The sequence below is a fragment of the Oncorhynchus tshawytscha genome, linkage group LG03 (genome assembly GCF_018296145.1).
Source record: "Oncorhynchus tshawytscha isolate Ot180627B linkage group LG03, Otsh_v2.0, whole genome shotgun sequence".
Taxonomy (NCBI): Eukaryota; Metazoa; Chordata; class Actinopteri; order Salmoniformes; family Salmonidae; genus Oncorhynchus; species Oncorhynchus tshawytscha.
In genome coordinates this window covers 7671020-7694143 of record NC_056431.1, presented here as the reverse complement: position 1 = coordinate 7694143, position 23124 = coordinate 7671020, and the positions used below count along the sequence as shown (strand labels likewise).

The 23124-nt window shown below is 44.5% G+C and overlaps 2 protein-coding genes across 3 annotated transcripts in view; both read right to left on the bottom strand.

Annotated features, from left to right (window-relative positions):
* Nucleotides 1–5951, bottom strand: part of LOC112226164 (multiple epidermal growth factor-like domains protein 8) — a 31336-nt gene extending 25385 nt beyond the window's left edge. For both annotated transcript variants that reach the window (XM_024390462.2, XM_024390470.2), the window contains exons 1-7: nucleotides 5411–5951; nucleotides 4030–4281; nucleotides 3672–3835; nucleotides 3196–3405; nucleotides 2646–2826; nucleotides 2129–2217; nucleotides 953–1166 (exon numbers count right to left, since the gene is read on the bottom strand). In XM_024390462.2, coding sequence (XP_024246230.2) covers nucleotides 953–1166; nucleotides 2129–2217; nucleotides 2646–2826; nucleotides 3196–3405; nucleotides 3672–3835; nucleotides 4030–4204 — 1033 coding nt within the window. In that variant the 5' untranslated portion in view covers nucleotides 4205–4281; nucleotides 5411–5951. The remainder of the gene's footprint in view (nucleotides 1–952; nucleotides 1167–2128; nucleotides 2218–2645; nucleotides 2827–3195; nucleotides 3406–3671; nucleotides 3836–4029; nucleotides 4282–5410) is intronic.
* A 9209-nt stretch (nucleotides 5952–15160) lies between these two features.
* LOC112226283 (zinc-binding protein A33) lies at nucleotides 15161–20800 on the bottom strand. Its single transcript, XM_024390665.2, has 6 exons — nucleotides 20078–20800; nucleotides 17786–17881; nucleotides 17102–17332; nucleotides 16933–16955; nucleotides 16722–16840; nucleotides 15161–16535 (listed from the first exon to the last, which is right to left on the bottom strand). Exons 1-6 carry the CDS (start codon nucleotides 20504–20506, stop codon nucleotides 15997–15999), a joined length of 1437 nt encoding a protein of 478 aa, XP_024246433.1. The 5' UTR covers nucleotides 20507–20800; the 3' UTR covers nucleotides 15161–15996.
* Nucleotides 20801–23124: the final 2324 nt, after the last annotated feature.

The window sequence follows — 23124 nt, the reverse complement described above, 5'->3', positions numbered from 1 at the left end:
TAAAACAAACTCTTATTTACAATGACGGCCTACACCAGCCAAACCTGGACAGCGCTGGGCCAATTGTGCGCCACCCTATGGGACTCCCAAACACGGCCGGTTGTGTTACAGCCTGGATTCGAACCAGGGTGTCTGTAGTGACGCCTCTAGCACTGAGATGCAGTGCCTTAGACCGCCGCACCACTCGGGAGCCCGAATCATGTCCAATCAATTGAATGTACCACAGGTGGACTCCAATCAAGTTGTAGAAACATCTCAAGGATGATCAATGAAAACAGGATGCAGCTGAGCTCAATTTAGAGTCTAATAGCAAAAGGTCTGAATACTTATGTCAAGAAGGTATTTCTGTTTTTAATATATTAGCAAAAAATTCTCAAAACCTGTTTTCACTTTGTCATTACGGGGTGTGTAGATTAATGAGGAACATTATTTATTGAATCAATTTTACAATAAGGCTGTAACATAACAAAATGTGGAAAAAGTCAAGGGGTCTGAATACTTTCCGAATGCACTGTATATTATCTCTCTGATTACAATGAAGAGCAAGACGTGGCACTCTGTTCTGGGCCAGCTGCAGTTTAACTAGGTCTTTCTTTGCAGCACTTGACCACATGACTGTACAATAATCAAGAGAAGACAAAACTAGAGCCTGCACAACTTGCTTTTTGGAATCTGAGATCTAACAGTACAGCGTAAAAGAGAAAGTTAGACGCAAATATCATACCCCCAATACATGCTAACATCTTACCATTACAATAACAGGGGAGGTTAGCATTTACTCTAACTTTCTCACTCATCATTATTCACGATTAATTCAGGATTTTCCGTAATCATGGTAGCACCCACATTAATGGAGAAGTGTTTAGAAACATATTCTGCAAGAAGTTTTCAAGTTTTTGAAAACTATTCTACAAATTCAGTTAACAACATTGTATTTCAATAAGTTATTTACCTCCAAATATGTAGAGATAGTTGTCCACTACAGCTGCTGCATGGTTGGCCACCCTCGGTGCCCCGGGCGAATGGGATTGGCCGAGCTGCTGCCAGTCATCCTGGATTGGGCGGTACATCCAGACGTCACTGGCTAAAGCGCCGCTCGCGAGCTCTCCTCCGAAGATAACCATGTTCCCCTTCCACTCTACTGCCGTGTGGGAGTGACGAGCCGCCTGACAGAGGGAGGAGGGAAAGAAAGAAGGGAGAGAGGAAGAGGGGGGTGATGAGAAGAGAGATGGCAGTTGGGATAGGGTGGGCAGGAGGAAGGGAAGGATGAGTGGAAGTGGGAACAAGAAAAAAGAGAAAAGGGAGGGGTGAAAGTGAAGCAGTAAGATAGGGAGTGTTGTAGAAATGGGTTAACAGGAGAGGGAGGGAAAGAGAGATTTCTAGGAGCATTGGTTTAGTCCAATGAGTCCCATTGCATCGCCGATGCATTTTGAACCAACCCCTTTTAGTCTGTGTGATTAATGGGGGCGAAGCTAGAGTGGTATTTGCGAGACAAGGTGTAACCCGAAGGGGCCTGGGGCCGGGTCTTTTATACAAAAACCCCTGTAGAGTCCGAATGGTTTGGGCTACAAATTATTAAAAGGTGAGAGTCACATGAACAAGTACATGTAACATGTTTTGCTCTATTACGCTCACAAGCTACAAGAGAGTTGTTAAAACAGAAGGGGTTATTCAACATAGAAGATCATAGTGAATCCCAGGACATAGTGTCTATAATAGTGTAATAAGTTCACATACTGTAGTTGCTGTCACAAACTCCAAACAGTTGTCACTGACAATTTCTGTACTTACAGCATTCATATAAATTCATTTATCAGGTTTTTGCTTTGGCTGACCTTATTTGTTTATGGACATTTGTCAATAAAACACATGAAAGTAACTGTTTATGTCAAATTGTTTTGTGTTCTACTTGTAGCCCTGGTTGTCTTGAAAAGAAAATGGTAAAACACTTTGTGAGGCTAAATAAGTGCTGGACATGTAGTTTCATGAAAGTCAGATAAATGAAAAGCCGATTTTTGCTGGGATCTTGAATAAAATATCAAAGCATAAGATAAACACAGGAAAGAATAACTAAAGAGAACAGTCTTTGACATATTTTATTAAGATGACATTTCTGGCATGCACTTACTGGGGAGTGTCCATAAGATCTGTTCTCCCATTGGTTCAAGCTGAAGTTGTATTTAACCAGGTCCCCCAAAGCTCGGTTCAAGTCAAACCCTGAAATATCAAACAGCCCCAACCATACAGAACCAGTTAACCAATTACATCATGACATACATTGAAAGCCACAATGATTACTATGCAGAGCCAGTTGTCTAACAGCAATAATGTCAAGGTCTTCTGTGAAGCCATGTGCTCGACTCATCTAAACTGGGATAATGTTAACCAAGCCCACCAATACTCCTGACTGGGTCGATATCGGGTCTAGTTAAGACAATGAATCAGCACATAAAGTGAAAACAAAACAATCCTAACATTCTGACTTGCAACACCTTGCTAACTAACAACCCTAACTAACAACACCTGAATTAGAATGGTATACATTATTGGTATACCATGGGCATGTATAATACTTGTTTTATGTAAAATGGGATCCACCACTATATAAAAAAATAAACAAACAGTTGTTCAGTGTTCAATCTCACCTCCAAACAGGTACATGGCTCCAGTGGAGGACAGGTAGACCCCAGCAGAACCGGTCCGGGGGGGCATGTAGGGGTCGGCCCCACTCACCTGCCACCACTGCCCCGCCCCACTGTCATCACGGAGACCCAGCTGACAGCTCTGGCCCAGGAAGTCTGAGCTGCAGAGACAACGCTCTCCTCTCTGAGAGGAAGAGAAAGGAGAAAGAGAGAGAAGGAGAAAGTTTGAGAGAAATCAGCAATCAACGATATTACAGCATGTGAAGGAAAGGAGGGTCATTCAACCCTTATTTATGTTGCTGCACCGGTTTCCCCTTATGTGATTGAACTAAAACGTATACCCTGCTTAATAATTAACTTCTTAGGCAGTCTTGTACATAGGTTCCCTCAGCTAGCTGTCTCCAGCATCTCAGTTGGCTGTCCACTTTCAATCCACGACTAACTCATCCAATCTTTGTTTTATTGCACTGTAATAAACCAATACGTTGTCTGTATGTTGTCTAAAGACTGCAGTTTCCAATGTGGATAATAAAGTCTCCCTTCCCCTTCTTACCTTGTCACAGGTGCCATGCAGGATGCAGGCCTGGGGACATAGAGGGGTGCTGCAGTCGGCTCCTCCCCAGCCCAGATGGCACTGGCACAGGGACGAGGCTGTGTCACAGCGCCCGTGACCTCCGCAGGCCCCAGGGCACACAGAGAACGAGTAGGTGGCATTGAAGCCCAGGAGGTTGTAGTTGGCATCACTGAAGAGGTGGAGCAGCATCTGGAGGGAGGAGAGAAAGGATGTGAAGGGGGCAATGGACAACTAGATTACATTTTTTCCATGATATTGTAATCCATTCAGCCCATCGAGTCAGAAAAGTCAAATTTGTGCTGAAATCAAATTGAGGCCATGGAAACCCATCACTAAATCCATCCATTTAATGCTGGTATGAAGTTTCCCCACCCAAATGCCCAGCAGTCTGAGGTTGATCTCTGACATCTCAGAACATGTCTAGTTCCGCCTTCCATAGATAATGATGCGGTTACCTTGCCAGACTTGGCTTCTATGGGCTGCGGCAGGGTGTTGCCACTCAGACTGGCCAGTAGAGGGTTCTGGTAGGAGTCTCCATCGTAGACGAACAGGTAATCATACATGCATTCGGTCTCCATGAAGGTAAAGTTCAGGACGATACGGTAATTGCTGCTGGGGGCTTGGAGAGAATACAGGTAAGAAACATCAGTCTGATATAATTTAGAGTACACTTAATTTGCTCGACACAGGATTTTCCTTGGCATATCTTGAGACCCATGTATTCACATCAAACTGACAATCAACAAAGACAAGTAATCTATCAACACACACTGTCCTCACAGCACTCAGTTTTCCTACCACTGGCTCACTCACCTTTGACGAGCCACTCGCAGTTCCCGTTTACAGAGTAGTTCCCTGGCCCGTCTGTGACGTACCCTGGTGGGCCCCTGAGCACCTGTCTGTGGCCCTTACAGTCTCCTGCCCAACACCCAGGGGCTACAGCCACCAGCAGCAACCCCAGCAGGGGGACATGGAGGAGGGAGGCCATCCTCTCCCCCACCTAGAATAGATGGAGGAGGTGAAGAAGATGGGCTTGTCCGATTACCTCGCTCACAAGCCGGGAACCTAGAAATGGTTCAGACAAGCAATGCAACTTCAGTGAGATGGACTACATATGCAAAAAAAATATTTTACAAAGAAGTTGCATTTCAATATAGGCAAAACTAGAGCATATTTCATCCTATATGTCACATCAGTGCTGCATTCTGGTTACAGCACCATATTTACAGAGTCAAAAATCTAAAACTCCACAAGATAGGCATTAGGCAATAACTTCCAATCAAACTAAATACATACATATTACAGTAACATTCATAAGTAACCAAACAGGGTAAAAAAAAAATATGTGCTGGCTGGCAGAGAACATATTATTTAATTTATGTCGATGGCAGAGTGACAATTTAAGGAATGTGCTTTTCATATGAGCCTAGTGTTATTACTGTTCCAATTATTTCTGTCTCTAAGAAAGGTAAATTAATGATTCACATTTTGTAAAGTCACAACAGTCAGAGCCAGAGGTGATGTTGTAAACTGACAACGTGCCCCCCCCCCCCGCACATTGTAGAAGATTCAGCTTCTGTCAATATGATAGAATCTCATTCATTTGAATTTCATACATGTACAAATAGTTTCTAGTTACACTTCTCAAAACATTAAGACGTTTTCAATATAGATATGCATAGCTAATCATCATCGCAGTTGTTCTGTCTATGGGTGCTGCTCGGTTTCTGGTTTACTGATTAGCAAACATCTCAATTGAACCACGTTTGGCAACTAATTTAAAGAAAAATAAACGTATATAACTTATAGCTAAATGCCAGGAAACCGTGAGCGAGTAGTTAGCTAACGTTACTAGTAGCTAGCCAACGTTACTAGTAGTTAGCCAGTATCAAAACAATGCTAACTTTCCGCAGACAAATCATAACTAGCTAGCTAACGTTAACGGTTATTGCTAAGGCTAGCTAACGTAATATCATTAGTTGGCTAACGTAAACAGAATAGCTAAATACAAAAGTTGTATGTTGCTAGTATCTAGTTAGTTATAACCAGCTAGCAAGCGAGTATTGAACGTTAACAGCAAATACCGCTACGCTAACGGTAGCTATCTTGAAAGAGATAACGTTACCTAGTTAAATAAATACCACACTAGCAGAGGACCGTTAGCGTAGCCTTCCCATGCATTCGTAATACTCACCAGATCCCGTGTCTCCGTCCCTATGATATTCTACATTGTCAGTGAGTTATGAGCGACACAACGCAAAACTGATTGTGAGATAGCTAACGTTAGCCAGCAGTGGCTACCAAAGAGGGTCGTCGGACTCCAGCACTGGACTCCAGTCCCCGTCGTCCTGAATCCCAGACCACCCTCCGCAGGGGCTCGCGCTTACTGGACTGCTGCTAGCCAGTTAGCGAGCAAGCTAATTCCAGATGCAAAAGCGCAGCCATCTATTCAATGATGTTTAGCTAAATCATAATACTAATGAAATATATCTGTCGCAGCTTCAGACACATCTTCATAAATTTGCCTTAGCACACTAGCCAGCGTGAAATGTTACTTAATGTTTGTTGTTTTTGTACATGGCAGCCTCCCACACAAAATGCTCCTCTTCTTTCACTAAAGGTTTATGGCAGACTTCCTCTGTACAGGGTATTGAAACAAATATTCCATTGTATTCACTGCTTCTTATTTTTTAAGGTTTTATTGCAGACCACACCTATTAGTGTATTGCCGCCACCTAGTGTATAGGGTGTTGAAACAAAACACATTCCATTGCGGGGAAAGGGGAGTGGGGACCGATATCATGCAAAATACAAAAAAAACATCCGTCACAGATTTCCTCTCTGTTTGCGCTGTGCAGTTGATAACCAATGCAATAAACGCTACAAAGTCCACCTTCTTAAAAAAACTCTACGAGATCAGTGTCCCCCCAGCGGGACGGTTGAGCTAACTAGGCTAATGTGATTGGCATGAGGTTGTAAGAAACAAAAACAATTCTCAGGACATAGGCATATCTGATATGGACAGAACGTTTAAATTCTTCTTAATCTAACTGCACTGTCCAATTTACAGTAGCTATTACAGTGAAATAATGCCATGCTATTGTTTGGGGAGAGTGCACAATTATGAACTTGAAAACATATTAATAAACCAATTAGGCACATTTGGGCAGTCTTGATACAACATTTTTAACAGATATTCAATGGATCATTGGATCAGTCTAAAACTTTGCACATACACTGCTGCCATCTAGTGGCCACAATCTAAATTGTGCCTGGGCTGGAATAATACATTATGGCCTTTCTCTTGCGTTTCAAAGATGATGGCACACAAAAAAACATGTTTTTTTCTTTGTATTATCTTTTACCAGATCTAATGTGTTATATTCTCCTACATTAATTTCACATTTCCACAAACTTCAAAGTGTTTCCTTTCAAATGGTATCAAGAATATGCATATCCTTACTTCAGGTCCTGAGCTACAGGCAGTTAGATTTGGGTAAGTCATTTTAAGAGAAAATTGGAAAAAAGGGTCGGATCCTTAAGAGATTTTTAACATGCCACATGTCAGGATTGTTGACAAGGAATATTATCTGGTGTCTCTACTCCTACTACCATTACTTCATCAACTTCACTCCTTTCTTCACTCTTCTCACCACCTCCAGATTAGGAGACATGCTGGACAGCCCTTATTCTTGCCACCTCTGTCTCCTTCACCCTACACAGGACACTTCAGAAATGCAGGTGCATGTTCACAATTGCCACATTTAGGCTCAGCTGGCATATGATACCCCTCCCATCTACATACACTTGACACATTACCAAATAATTTGCATTTATTAAACTGCATGGGTTTGGGCACGAAGGCTCTCACAGGGAATCTCATAACACCCAAATGCATGTGAGAAGGGAGAGACTCTTTATCAGAAAACAGTAGAATGGATGGAGTGGGCTTTCTCACTCCATCCACCATGCTGGTCAGTCAGTGCACACCAACCACTTGATCCAATTCTTCCCATATACTCTTGGCTTTTACTTCTAGCACCACCCCACAGATAACACCCTTGATTGGCGACATAATTCGAAGATCCACATGCCAATCAATCTGCTTTGATCTTGAGTCGCAGAGCATGCTCCTTCTGTTCCATAGGCATCAGTGGAGGCTGCTGAGGGGAGGATGGCTCAAGATAATGGCTGGAATGGAGTCAATAGAATGGCTTCCACCACATGGAAATCATGTGGTCTGAGGTCTGTCCAACGCTGGTCCGACCAAGCTGACTCCACACTCCAAGACTGCTTCCATCACGTGGACTGGGAGATGTTTCGTATTGCGTCAGACAACAACATTGACGAATACGCTGATACGGTGTGCGAGTTCATTAGAACGTGCGTTGAAGATGTCGTTCCCATAGCAACGATTAAAACATTCCCTAACCAGAAACCGTGGATTGATGGCAGCATTCATGTGAAACTGAAGGCACGAACCACTGCTTTTAATCAGGGCAAGGTGTCTGGTAACATGGCTGAATACAAACAGTGCAGCTATTCCCTCCGCAAGGCTATCAAACAAGCTAAGCGCCAGTACAGAGACAAGTAGAATCTCAATTCAACGGCTCAGACACAAGAGGTATGTGGCAGGGTCTACAGTCAATCACGGACTACAGGAAGAAACCCAGCCCAGTCACGGACCAGGATGTCTTGCTCCCAGGCAGACTAAATAACTTTTTTGCCCGCTTTGAGGACAATACAGTGCCACTGACACGGCCTGCAACGGAAACATGCGGTCTCTCCTTCACTGCAGCCGAAGTGAGTAAGACATTTAAACGTGTTAACCCTCGCAAGGCTGCAGGCCCAGACGGCATCCCCAGCCGCGCCCTCAGAGCATGCGCAGACCAGCTGGCCGGTGTGTTTACGGACATATTCAATCAATCCCTATACCAGTCTGCTGTTCCCACATGCTTCAAGAGGGCCACCATTGTTCCTGTTCCCAAGAAAGCTAAGGTAACTGAGCTAAACGACTACCGCCCGTAGCACTCACATCCGTCATCATGAAGTGCTTTGAGAGACTAGTCAAGGACCATATCACCTCCACCCTACCTGACACCCTTGACCCACTCCAATTTGCTTACCGCCCAAATAGGTCCACAGACGATGCAATTTCAACCACACTGCACACTGCCCTAACCCATCTGGACAAGAGGAATACCTATGTGAGAATGCTGTTCATCGACTACAGCTCGGCATTCAACACCATAGTACCCTCCAAGCTCGTCATCAAGCTCGAGACCCTGGGTCTCGACCCCGCCCTGTGCAACTGGGTACTGGACTTCCTGACGGGCCGCCCCCAGGTGGTGAGGGTAGGCAACAACATCTCCTCCCCGCTGATCCTCAACACTGGGGCCCCACAAGGGTGCGTTCTGAGCCCTCTCCTGTACTCCCTGTTCACCCACGACTGCGTGGCCATGCACGCCTCCAATTCAATCATCAAGTTTGCGGACGACACAACAGTGGTAGGCTTGATTACCAACAACGACGAGACGGCCTACAGGGAGGAGGTGAGGGCCCTCGGAGTGTGGTGTCAGGAAAATAACCTCACACTCAACGTCAACAAAACTAAGGAGATGATTGTGGACTTCAGGAAACAGCAGAGGGAACACCCCCATCCACATCGATGGAACAGTAGTGGAGAGGGTAGCAAGTTTTAAGTTCCTCGGCATACACATCACAGACAAACTGAATTGGTCCACTCACACAGACACCATCGTGAGGAAGGCGCAGCAGCGCCTCTTCAACCTCAGGAGGCTGAAGAAATTCGGCTTGTCACCAAAAGCACTCACAAACTTCTACAGATGCACAATCGAGAGCATCCTGGCGGGCTGTATCACCGCCTGGTATGGCAACTGCACCGCCCTCAACCGTAAGGCTCTCCAGAGGGTAGTGAGGTCTGCACAACGCATCACCGGGGGCAAACTACCTGCCCTCCAGGACACCTACACCACCCGATGCTACAGGAAGGCCATAAAGATCATCAAGGACATCAACCACCCGAGCCACTGCCTGTTCACCCCGCTGCCATCCAGAAGGCGAGGTCAGTACAGGTGCATCAAAGCTGGGACCGAGAGACTGAAAAACAGCTTCTATCTCAAGGCCATCAGACTGTTAAACAGCCACCACTAACATTGAGTGGCTACTGCCAACACACTGTCAATGACACTGACTCTACTCCAGCCACTTTAATCATGGGAATCGATGGGAAATGATGTAAATATATCACTAGCCACTTTAAACAATGCTACCTTATATAATGTTACTTACCCTACATTGTTCATCTCATATGTATACGTATATACTGTACTCTATATCATCGACTGCATCCTTATGTAATACATGTATCACTAGCCACTTTAACTATGCCACTTGGTTTACATACTTATCTCATATGTATATACTGTACTCGATATCATCTACTGTATCTTGCCTATGCTGCTCTGTACCATCACTCATTCATATATCCTTATGTACATATTCTTTATCCCCTTACACTGTGTATGACAGTAGTTTTTTTTGGAATTGTTAGTTAGATTACTTGCTCGTTATTACTGCATTGTCGGAACTAGAAGCACAAGCATTTCGCTACACTCGCATTAACATCTGCTAACCATGTGTATGTGACAAATAAAATTTGATTTGATTTGATGTGTTTGATGTGCTTAATACCATTCCATTGACTCCATTCCAGCCATTACTATGAGCCGTTTTTCACTGCCTCAACATACAACACCTTCTGCACTATTCTGACCCTGGCCACCGAAAACCTCAAAAGGCTCCTCGTCATCACTCCATCACTAAAATTGTAAACCTCAGCATTGCCATTAATTGCATCCTCAGAGAAACTCACCTGAGAAAGTAAGAGTATTGACGACTAGAAACGGTGTAAGGCAAAGTGGGGTAGTTCGGATCTCTAATCAGATGTAGTGTCTACCAGTTAAACCTTTATTACCATGGCTATAGCTGCTGTGCATCACCTGACAAGTGCATTGGTGGTGAATCTGGGCTATGTAGACTTCAAAACACTCAATCCATTTATTCATCATTATTTTACAAAATCAGTATCAGCACAAAACTTATTCCAACATAGATTACTGGTTAAACAAACATTGAATAGTGTCTGAATATAGCCCAGAGAAAAAGCTTTGCCCACTTCAGTGGCGCTTTTAGGGCGGCGACCCTCGCCATCGACCTCGGACTGGAGACCCTTGCAGCAGGTCCCAAAAAGATGGGAGACTCCGGCAGCGCCGGGAAATTCGGGCAGAGCTGTGAAAGACGGGCGGCTCTGGCAGCTCAGGACTGAAGGGCGGCTCTGGCAGCTCAGGACTGACAGGAGGAAGACTCTGGCAGCGCTGGACAGGAGGGAGCACCTGGAGGGAGGAGACGGAGAGACAGCCTGGTGCGTAGAGGAGGAACCGGATGGACCGAACCGTGGAGGCGCACTGGAGGTCTGGATACTCCCCGTAGCCCGGCCAGTGTGGCTGGGTGGAACAGACCGCACTGGGCTGTGCTGGTGAACCGGGGATACTGTGCGTAGGGCTGGTGCTATATACCCCGGGCCGAGGAGACGCACTGGAGACCAGATGCTCTGAGCCGGCTTCATAGCACCTGGCTCGATGCCCACTCTAGCCCGGCCAATACGAGGCGCTGCGATGTAGCTCACCGGGCTATGCCTGCGCACTGGGGACACCGTGCAAGCTCCTCATAATGCTGCCTCTCGGCTTTGGCTGCCTCCAGCTCTTCCCGGGGCGGCGATATTTCCCAGCCTGTGCCCAGGGTCCCTTTCCGTCCAAAATCTCCTCCCATGTCCAGGAGTCCAGAACCCTCTGCTCCTGGTTACCACGCTGCTTGGTTCGGTTGTGGTGGGTGATCCTATAACGAAATTCGTCTTTCTCTGACGAGGAGTATGACAGATCGGACCAATGTGCAGCGTGGTAAGTGTTCGTAATTTTTTATGAAAAGACACTGAACACGAAAATACAAAATAACAAAGTGAAAGACAGAAACAAAAACGAGACAGTTCTGTATGGTGAATACACAGAAATCAATCACCCACAACTAACAGGCTACCTATGTATGATTCTCAATCAGAGAAAACGATCGACAGCTGCCTCTGATTGAGAACCATACCAGGCCAAACACAGAAATACAACATAGAAAAAAGAACATAGACTACCTACCCCAAGTCACACCCTGACCAAACTAACACAAAGACAAAATAAAGGAACTAAGGTCAGAACGTGACACATACATACACACAGTGCATTCGGAATGTATTCAGACCCCACATTTTGTTACGTTATAGCCTTGTTCTATAATAGATTTGTTTTTTTAAATGTCCTCATCAATCTACACATGATATCGCACCAGGACAAAGCAAAACGTTTTTTTTAATTTAGCAAATGTATTTAAAAAATAAAACAGAATTACCTGATTTACATCAGTCTTCAGACCCTTTGCTATGAGACTCAAAATTGAGTACATGTGGATCCTGTTTCCATTGATCGTCCTTGAGATGTTTCTACAAATTGATTGGAGTCCACCTGTGGTACATTCAATTGATAGGACATGATTTGGAAAGGCACACACCAGTCTATATAATGTCCCACAGTTGACAGTGCATGTCAGAGCAAAATCCAAGCCATGAGGTCGAAGGAACTGCCCGTAGAGCTCAGAGAAAGGACTGTGTCGAGGCACAGATCTGAGGAAGGGTACCAAAATATTTCTGCAGCATTGAAGGTCCCCAAGAACACATTGGCCTCTATCGTTCTGTTAGGTTCTTATTTTTCAGAGTAAATAATCCACAGACACTAGAGAAGCTTTAACCAAGTTTAATTCTTCCCAAAGGTTTTGTACAGCTGTAATCAGACCGCAAAACATTTCTCTCCATTGGTTATATACATCCTACTTAAGACACTCCCTCTCTCCAATCCTTAGTTTATGCCCAAGAGAAAGAAGGTAACCAGATACTAACTCTGATTACTCCCTTAAGGGGAACTGACCTCACCCCTCACCTCCTGACCTGAACCCCTCCTTCACCTAATCTACAGATATCCATCCGTCTTCCCTATTTCAACACATCGCTCTCCTCTCCTCCATCAAACACATTCCAAAGCCTTCTGGCTTTTTACAGAGAACCCTTAACATCTGACACAAAACCCATTCTCTTTCACTCTTCCTACTCAAGGCATCTTCTTCTCTATCATTTATTTAATATCTCAATGTTTAAAGTTTAGCCAGTTCCAACAATTCTTAAATGGAAGAATTTTGGAACCAGCAAGACTCATCCTAGAGCTGGCCACCCGGCCAAACTGAGCAATCGGGGGAGAAGGGCCTTGGTCAGGGAGGTCAGTCTGACAGAGCTCCAGAGTTGGGAGAACCTTACAGAAGGACAACCATCTGAGCAGCACTCCACCAATCAGGCCTTTATGGTAGAGTGGCCAGATGGAAGCCACTCCTCAGTAAAAGGCACATGACAGCCTGCTTGGAGTTGGCCAAAAGGCACCTAAAGGACTCTTAAACCATGAGAAACAACATTCTCTGGTCTGATGAAACTAAGATTGAAGTCTTTGGCCTGAATGCCAAGCACCCCATCTGGAGAAAACCTGGCACCATCTCTACGGTGAAGCATGGTGGTGGCAGCATCATTCTAATGGGATATTTTTCAGCAGAAGGGACTGGGCGACTACTCAGGTACGAGGGAAAGATGAACGGAGCAAAGTACAGCGAGATCCTTCATGAAAACCTGCTCCAGAGCGCTCAGGACCTCAGACTGGGGTTGAAGGTTCACTTTCCAACAGCACACAACCAAGACAACGCAGGAGTGGCTTCGGGACAAGTCTCAATGTCTTTGAGTGGCCCAGCCAGAGCCCGGACTTGAACCCGATCGAACATCTCTGGAGAGACTAGAACATAGCTGTGCAGCGACGGCTCCCCATCCAACCTGCCAGAGCTTGGGAGGATCTGCAGAGAAGAATGGGAGAAACTCCCCAAATACAAGCTTGTAGCGTCATACGAAAGGAGACTCGAGGCTGAAATCGCTGCCAAAGGGGCTTCAACAAAGTACTGACTAAAGGGTCTGAATACTTATGTAAATGTCATAGTTTTTTATTTTTAATACATTTTTCAAAAATTTCTACAGACCTGTTTTTTCTTTGTCATTATGGGGTATTGTGTGTAGATTGGGGGAGGGAATGATTTAATCAAGTTTGGAATAAGGCTGTAACGTAACTAATTGTGGAAAAAAGGGGTCTGGATACTTTCCGAATGCACTGTATATTATTATACACTGCTCAAAAAAATAAAGGGAACACTAAAATAACACATCCTAGATCTGAATGAATGAAATATTCTTATTAAATACTTTTTTCTTTACATAGTTGAATGTGCTGACAACAAAATCACACAAAAATTATCAATGGAAATCAAATTTATCAACCCATGGAGGTCTGGATTTGGAGTCACACTCAAAATTAAAGTGGAAAACCACACTACAGGCTGATCCAACTTTGATGTAATGTCCTTAAAACAAGTCAAAATGAGGCTCAGTAGTGTGTGTGGCCTCCACGTGCCTGTATGACCTCCCTACAACGCCTGGGCATGCTCCTGATGAGGTGGCGGATGGTCTCCTGAGGGATCTCCTCCCAGACCTGGACTAAAGCATCCGCCACCTCCTGGACAGTCTGTGGTGCAACATGGTGTTGGTGGATGGAGCGAGACATGATGTCCCAGATGTGCTCAATTGGATTCAGGTCTGGGGAACGGGCGGGCCAGTCCATAGCATCAATGCCTTCCTCTTGCAGGAACTGCTGACACACTCCAGCCACATGAGGTCTAGCATTGTCTTGCATTAGGAGGAACCCAGGGCCAACCGCACCAGCATATGGTCTCACAAGGGGTCTGAGGATCTCATCTCGGTACCTAATGGCAGTCAGGCTACCTTTTGCGAGCACATGGAGAGCTGTGCGGCCCCCCCAAAGAAATGCCACCCCACACCATGACTGACCCACCGCCAAACCGGTCATGCTGGAGGATGTTGCAGGCAGCAGAATGTTCTCCACAGCGTCTCCAGACTCTGTCACATCTGTCACATGTGCTCAGTGTAAACCTGCTTTCATCTGTGAAGAGCACAGGGCGCCAGTGTCAATTTTGCCAATCTTGGTGTTCTCTGGCAAATGCCAAACGTCCTGCACGGTGTTGGGCTGTAAGCACAACCCCCACCTGTGGACGTCGGGCCCTCATACCACCCTCATGGAGTCTGTTTCTGACCATTTGAGCAGACACATGCACATTTGTGGCCTGCTGGAGGTCATTTTGTAGGGCTCTGGCAGTGCTCCTCCTGCTCCTCCTTGCACAAAGGCGGAGGTAGCGGTCCTGCTGCTGGGTTGTTGCCCTCCTCCACATCTCCTGATGTACTGGCCTGTCTCCTGGTAGCGCCTCCATGCTCTGGACCCTACGCTGACAGACACAGCAAACCGTCTTGCCACAGCTCGCATTGATGTTCCATCCTGGATGAGCTGCACTACCTGAGCCACTTGTGTGGGTTGTAGACTCTGTCTCATGCTACCCCACTAGAGTGAAAGCACCGCCAGCATTCAAAAGTGACCAAAACATCAGCCAGAAAGCAAAGGAACTGAGAAGTGGTCTGTGGTCACCACCTGCAGAACCACTCCTTTATTGGGGGTGTCTTGCTAATTGCCTATTATTTCCACCTGGTGTCTATTCCATTTGCACAACAGCATGTGACATTTATTGTCAATCAGTGTTGCTTCCTAAGTGGACAGTTTGATTTCACAGAAGTGTGATTGACTTGGAGTTACATTGTGTTGTTTAAGTGTTCCCTTTATTTTTTCGAGCAGTGTATATATTTCTCACACAAACACACTACATTGACACTCCCACACATTCACTACATATGCACACACACAGACCGACAACACACACTTTTTTTACACGTATTTACTGTTGCTGCTCTGTTCTTTATTTTACTCTTATTATCTATCCTGATGCCCAGTCACTTTACCCTGCCTTCATGTACATATCGACCACAAATACTTCGTACCCGTGCACATTGATCTGGTACAATGTATATATTTATTCCTTGTTTAACCATTTTATTTTGATTTTTAAACTCTGCATTGTTGGGTAGGGCTGGTAAGCAAGCATTTCACGGTAAAGTATACACCAGTTGTATTCGGCGCATGTGACATAACATTTGATTCGTTTTTGTTCACATAATTCCATACCGATACATAATTAAATCAGCAAAATTATCAATAAATCTCAGAACGCAGCCAAATTTGACAGAAAATACGTTCTTACCCCCGGATCCCCTCTAGTCCAAGAAAATATTTATGTATAATCGCTCAGCAATGTAAACATACCAGTTAAAGAAAATCAGTGTCAAAAAAATCCCTCATGTAATAAATGCCTGCATACTGTACATCCTATGGAAAGCATATGAATACTGCTATGGCACATTTTCAAAGATGATTGTGACCATACAAAAAGCCTTGATCCAAACCTCAACGCAAACCTATAGCCACAGTAAAACTACTAGAATACAACCACACCAGCCTGACAGCTTAAACAGTGGAATGCCCCATCTATTCAAGTGCACGTATTAGGCTACCTTCTGACCATAACATGTGACCTCTATCCAAGCGAGTACTACTACTGCCCATCTGCTATTGAACCAGACACTTAGCAAGCTGTAGTGACTGTCACACTGCCCTGTCACGCAGTATGAATGGTCACCTTGGCCGGCTTAACCTCCATCGGGGTGGTGTGGAGCCCAGGACCAAATATGGGGAACACTCTCTCTGTAAACTTGTGTTTGAAGGTGCACAGGTGCTTCCCACCGTTGCCTGTGTCCCAAAATGACACCTCCCCCTTATCCATGTTTAGCTTTACCCGGATCCTCTCTGGCCGACTCTCCACGACCAGCACTGTGCGTTCGCCAGTCAGGGCATTGTACACCCCTTTGCTCAGACCGATGGTCCACACACCCCTGTCTGTGGACACAGTGAACTTCCTCTTGCGAGCCACAGACTCCTTACAGATTCCCAGGATCCACTTTGGGTTGTCTCCCACATGGACCTCCCAGCACTGCTTGCCGGAGCGGAAGCCCTCAGCTCCAAGGACAAAGACACAGGGGTCGAAGCGCTCAGGGTTGTCCGGGAGAGACTGGCGCTCTGGGCTGTTCCGTACGCTGGCCAGGTCTGGGGACATGGAAAGCCAGGGAGAGGCTGTGTTAGGGTCCATCACCACTGGGACTGGAGAGAGAGAGGGAGACGTGTTACGACACATAATGATTGAAGCGTAACTGTTACTCAAAGTGTTTCCTCCTTCATTCAAAACATTGATCCCTTACATGTTATATAGCCATCCACACCCATTTTATTGTGTATCATAACTTATGTAGCAAGTTAGAACCCTAACCCTTCAGTACATGTACTCACTGCATGTGACGTGAGCCTGCATGCTCTTCCAAATGCTGTAGCCCAGAGAGCCCACGTGTTTGGCCATGTTCAGGAGAGCATCTGAGGGATTCTGGGGGTCTTCACGAGGCCACTGGGCTCTGTGAAAACATGACATCATAGAAGATGACCATGATATTAGAGGGAGGGTACCCGAACTGTTGGGCAACTGATAGGATGTTACTGTACTTACTTTTTCTTTAAGGCTGGGAAGTTCTGAAAAACAACACAATTGAACCCATTAGTTCATTGTGAATAAGATCAACAAATGCATGCATTCAAAAAGGTCTCACTGTCATGCATAGTGACAATGTACAGTTAGGATGACCCCCCCCCCCATGAGGGAGACCCCTCCTGCTTACCTGCAAGAAGGTTAAATCCTCCGCCCCCATCTCCCTCTTTACTGTTTGGACCAGCTTAGTGAGGGCAGCGATGTCACTGGTCAAGGAGCTGATCCTTTCCTCCATACCGGATCTCTTATCCTCCTCCTCGTCTGCCAGGGCCTTCAGCCTGGCAGCCTCCTCTACACACAGCACCTGACGGAGCCTCTCAAACTCTGCCTTGATCTGCTTCTCTGCCTGCTCAGCCTGGCTCTGGGTACGAGAGAGGTTGGAGGAAGAGTGACATTTTGTAATGATACTGACATACCTCTCGTCATTCATATCTCACACAACATTACTCATCTATAGACTGGAATTATAGTTTCCTCTGGAGGCTTTCCTTGTCAGGACTCCAGGCCCTAGGTTTGATCTACAGTCAACTATTTTATTATTTCCAATTATTTCTGGTGGCTCAAGGAATCTCAGTCTGTCCCTACTCATAACCAGTCAAACAGGTTGGTTCACATATCTCATTACAGAACAATGATGAACATCAAACTGTTGGGCTCTGGATAGGCTACACACATCTAGATAGAGCTCTTTGATGCCCTCACTAGTTCTAACAAATCCCATTATCTTACACAAAACCTTCACCATTAGTCATGGTCATTGATATGCCCTACAGTGTAGATGTAGGCAGGTCAAGCAGATACAGTATTATAGTACCTTCATGAAATCAACTGTGTTAGAGTATTTATTTTTCATTCTCTTGAAGGTCTCCACTTTCTCCTCCAATATGTTGACTTTAATGGTCAGTTCTTCCTGCAATAGAACACATAAAAGATAATTAATATGCATAATAGTTTGTGATCTAGTGACTACCAGATAATAAAACATTCAAAAACATACAGCAACTTATTTGCAGTATTGTTTCAGGTCCTAAGCTATTGGGTGATGACTAAGGGAATCAGGGCAATAAAGCCTTGTTCACACTGCAGGCCTTAATGCTCAAATCTGTTTAGGAATACTGACTGTCCAAACAGCAAGTTACAAGTGACCAAATCATGTGTGTTCAGACAGCAGTCATTAGCTGACGAGCTGACTATGCTAGATGTCGTAGTAACGATGGGTGTGTCCACAATGGTTTTGGCTGATTGGTGGTGGTGCTTGTGGTTCCTTTCACTCAGAAGTTATGTAGCAAGCTAAGGTATTGTTGTAAGCACTAACTTGGGGAGGGAGAGCAATGGTGGAACCAGAAGCAATGCTTGATTCTGTTGGTGCGAGTGAAGATAGATATTTCAGTATTCCAATCATTTCATCTAAGAACGGAGCTAAAAAGGGCAAACATTTTAAAATCAAGATACGCCTCGGTATGATACTGCCTCACTTCTTGTTGGACTGCGATTCATGAGCAAGGATGTTTTTGGGGAAAACCGTTTGTGGTCACAGATGGCAAAGGATGCATTGGGAAAAGTGGAGTCAGAGTGACCAGGAGTGGTGTGATGTTGATTTCATGCGTGTCAAAAGAACAAAAAGGATAATGCACAAATTATCGACACATTTAGTGGAATGCTATGATTATCGGAGTAAGTCACCAATAAAAGGTGTCATATCTGGCGTCTCTATGGATAGTGAGGCGTCATGGTTTAAGATTAACATGCCAGGAACAGTTGATTCACGTCGCTTAACCCGCACGGTGAATGGAAAGGAGGAAAGCATTTGGGTTATTGATGTTCGATGAAGAATTTCTCCCAACCCATGTAAAGCTGGGATATATGAGATATGAGGTGCGAGTTTATGTACAAAAGCAACTTCCATGTCATAAATGTAAAATGTTTGGCCATGTGTCAAGTGTTTGCAAACGGAATATCATTGTTGAAGAGTCTGAGGATGCACAATGTTGCCATTGTGATGGGAATCACATTCCAGAGTTCCCCGAGTGCCCTGTTAGGATGGAGGAGGTTGAAGTAGAATGGATCAGGGTTGTTGAGAAGGTCTCTTATGCAGTCAGTGAAAATTGTTGACGCAGCGAGTAGAGACGATGAAGCTATGGCAGTGTATGCCCAACAGTCTGGATGTCAGTCAGTTGAAAGATCCTGAAACACTAATCGTGGAGAATGTTGATTTTTGTTGCATTCATTGCGCAGGTGATTAATTGTACAGGACAAACAAAAAAAGAAAAAAGAAACTGGAAATCATTGTGAAAGCAGCTAAGGTTCTTAGAACTCCAGGATTTCACATCTGAAACATTCCAGGGAATGTCTGAAATTCTTCCCACTCTCAGGCCCCAGAACCGGTGTAGGGATCTGAGTACATTTGCCTAAGTGAAGGAGTATATTGACTTTTTTACATTTTTTTTTTTAAAGAATAATATGAGTGTTTAATTTTGTATTATTATTATTAACGTTCTTTTATTTCAGTTCTACCCCACCCAGTAGGTGGTGACAATACACCTTTTGGATGTAGTCCGCCAAAAACATATTGAAGAAAATGGCGGACGTTTAGTTGCTTTGAATGTTCAAAATCAGTGTAAGAACACTTAAAGCCTCAAAGTATAACATGATCCAACTTTTTGGCTAGCCACAGCAGTTCAGACAAGACGCAAGGCCAGAAATCAGATTTGTATATCTGACTTCAAACCACCTATAAAGTGCAAAAGCGGTGAGGGAGGAGTGCCCTTCTCAACTGAACAGTAATCTGCAGCGCTTGGTCATGTCAACAAGGCAGCATGGTGCATCGTTCAGAAACATATGGTTTTAATTGGGAAGGCAGAAAAATGTTTTTTTTTTAAATTAAAAGCAATCACTTTGCATTTCAAAACACTGTATTATATTAATACCCCACATGCTTAACCTGCCACTTTTGTTTTGGGCCGATTTAGCCGTCGGCAAAAGCGGGGAATCTGGCTCAAACCAGGGAGTCAAACCGGTGCCAGAACGAATGCAACCACTTTTCACCAGAACAAACTCCTCTCACCTGGGAAACCCGGCCCAGTTAATATAATCTCCTCAATCTCACCTGACACAACCGCGTCCCCTCGTTGAGCGGCAGCAGCTCGTGAGCCCGATGTAGAGGGACACAGTCGACGCACACGGGCTCCTCGTCCTTTACGCAGTAAAGTTGAAACGCCAAACGATGCAGGTTACAAAGACGCACGTTACTGATTGCGTTCGGTCCCCGCCAACGCTTCTCCTTCTGAAACGACTCTGTCGCATCCATCAGCGCCCGGTTGGATATTGGTTGCTCGCCGTCACAGCTCTTCCTGCACACGGGACAGTTCTGCCCCGGCCCCTTCCAGCATTTCTCTAAACAGTCCTTGCAGAAGCTGTGGCTGCAAGAAAGAAGAACGGGCCCCCGGTAGAGATCTTTACAGACCGGACAGGTCAGGTCCTCCTGAAGGAGGGATGGAACCTCTGACATCTCCTCATCCCAACCACATTCAGCCATGGTGTCGCTGTCGAATCTGCAGGCCCCTTCAGAAAACGCGTCGCTGTCGAATCTGCAGGCCCCTTCAGAAAACGCGTCAAGTTTTTACTTTCACTATCTTCAAAATTCTCCTTTTTATACGCTGACAGTTGTCCAGAGACACTCTTCCTTTCTGGTTGACGGTTTACCTGTAATTCTTTCTAGATTTGTTGACCCCAACACAAAACTTTAGTTTGTAAACAGGTCAAATGTGCTTTTGTAGAGCCGTTGACTGCAGTTTCGATTGTAACCTGCCTTCCTTCCTCAATTAAGTGGGTGTGTGTGTATGGCGCGCAACCTTCTTCTGAGGTTTTAACGGCGGTCGGTATCCAATTTGTTGCATTACCGCAACCTACCAGACTGGAGTACAATTCCCTTATACTTTGCTTGAAAAATGTAATAAATAAATACCCTACCACACGACACTCACTAATATGGTACACAACCAATGATGTTATACTAAAATAGACCACATCCTGCCGTTTCCAATGGGAGGCAAGTGAGCCGAGTAGGTGGGCTCAAGTGTCGAGATGGGTTTTTCAAAGTCAATAAAATAGATCGTCATCATATTTAAATTAGGTTTAAAATGAGATGCAGACGTTGGACTGGAGGTGATTTGGAGACTTCAACGCTTGTTTTAATGTAGCGAACGTTAAGTAAAGATTCATTGTTGAGACTTTTATAACGCCGCCGAGATAGAAAAGTAAGTTATAAATATATAGTTTAATGTTATACATATAAAATAGATATTAAAACGTTTTGTAGTGGGCATTAACTGTTTGGCTAGCTATTTTCCGTTAAAACATGCTGAGGAACAGTAACGGTAAGTTATCTAAATCAATAACGTTATATTAGCTGGGCTCCGCACATGCAAGAAACTGACGACTAGTTAACAGTTGTCATTTTGCGAATCAATACTGGAGACTATTGGTAAAATATAATTGAGTGAGGTTATTAATAGCTAACCGGTTACTCTTCTCTTAAAACATTTTATAATTTCACATGGGCAAGAAGAGAGAAATAACATTACTAGCTAGCGCGATATATACACTATTATATATTTCTCAGCTAACACTGTAGCGCCATAAATCCGATTATGCACGTGTCAGAAATAGAGTAATGTGGGATTCTGTGTTTTACATTATAGCCATTATATGATTAAATATTATCTGATGTTGGCTGTGTGAAGTATCTGCCTTTGTGCACTTGAGCATCATCATGAGATTAAACAACTGCTTGCTACATCTACTTGCCTGTTTGTGTGTGTGACAAGAACTGAGCAACATGCTGAGACTGCTGCATGTTGCAAAACTGTAGATAACAGCCCAGCAGATGCTTTGTCCTTGTGTTTGTATGTGACAATATTGAGCACATGGTGTGACTTGCTGTATCTTACAAAGTTGTGGTTAATTAGGAATAGGGAGGTCATCACGAGGTTTACCGAGATGGAAAAATACTGAACAACACAATAGCAGGAACTGAGCAACTGTTATAACTAGGGGGTGATACCAGAACAGTGAGAATCTATACATCGACAGAGGGTGGACTCCAAGAAGCGCCAAGAGGCGGGGACCAGCCTGAGCGCCTGCGATAGGCTGAGCAAGTCTAAACTACGCTCAGCCTCTACTGTGATAGACATAGTTCCAACCCGTCTGTTGGCCTATCACAGTATATGAACAGCTGTTTTCTTACGTTCTGTCAGATCCCGGTTCTGCCCTGCGTGGTATTAAAGTGAGCCTGTATATAGGAAAGTTGCATTTGCCATTTATTGCTTAGCTAATAAAAGTACATAGAGTACAATCAGTGACTCAGTGTTTTAACTTGTTCTGATACCAGATTCGAATTGACGCAACCCTAACAGTAACTAGCTAGTTTAGCTAGCTAATCGTTTCAGGACCGCACATCAGAGAGGACAGGACGTTATTTGTTTACTCCAGGTAGGCTGGACACTACATTTTTAACACTTTTTTTTTCTGATTTTTTTTCTGTTCATTGCATCCGCCGTAGAGCCCAGTTTCATAATATTACCATCTGTCTCAACTACTTGCGGTAGTTTTGTAGTAATTTTTTTACCCTGCCAACTCCTATTAGTTCTATTGAGCACCAACTCGCCTTCCGAAAGTTTTATTCCCTGTCCATTGTTACACGTCACAATGCCTGCTTCGCTATTGTTGGCAATCAGACATGACCACATTAAATACATAGGCTTACCTCAAGTAATGTATTATTAACAATAAGCTAACTGTTCTCCTGGGTACACGTTGTTGTGACCTTGTCCTATTTGCAAGATGTTGCCGATCTAAACAGCCGTAAGACATTTTTTAATTAAGAAATTACTTCGTTTAAAAAAACAACTTTTGTTTCTAAATAGCTGCTGAGTATTTTGATATGCGTCATTCTGTTAGTGGGCATCGAATGGAGCGAATGCTGCGCAGGTTCAGAATTGCAAAATCGAATTGGATAGGTCTAGCTCATTGATTTGTAGATCTGACGCAGTTGCCCACCTCAGATTATGAGCCTAGCAAGTGTCACTAATGAGTTATGTAGTACCCACAGAAGGCTAGAGGGCTATACATTTATACTGTTTTTTGCCTTAAAAA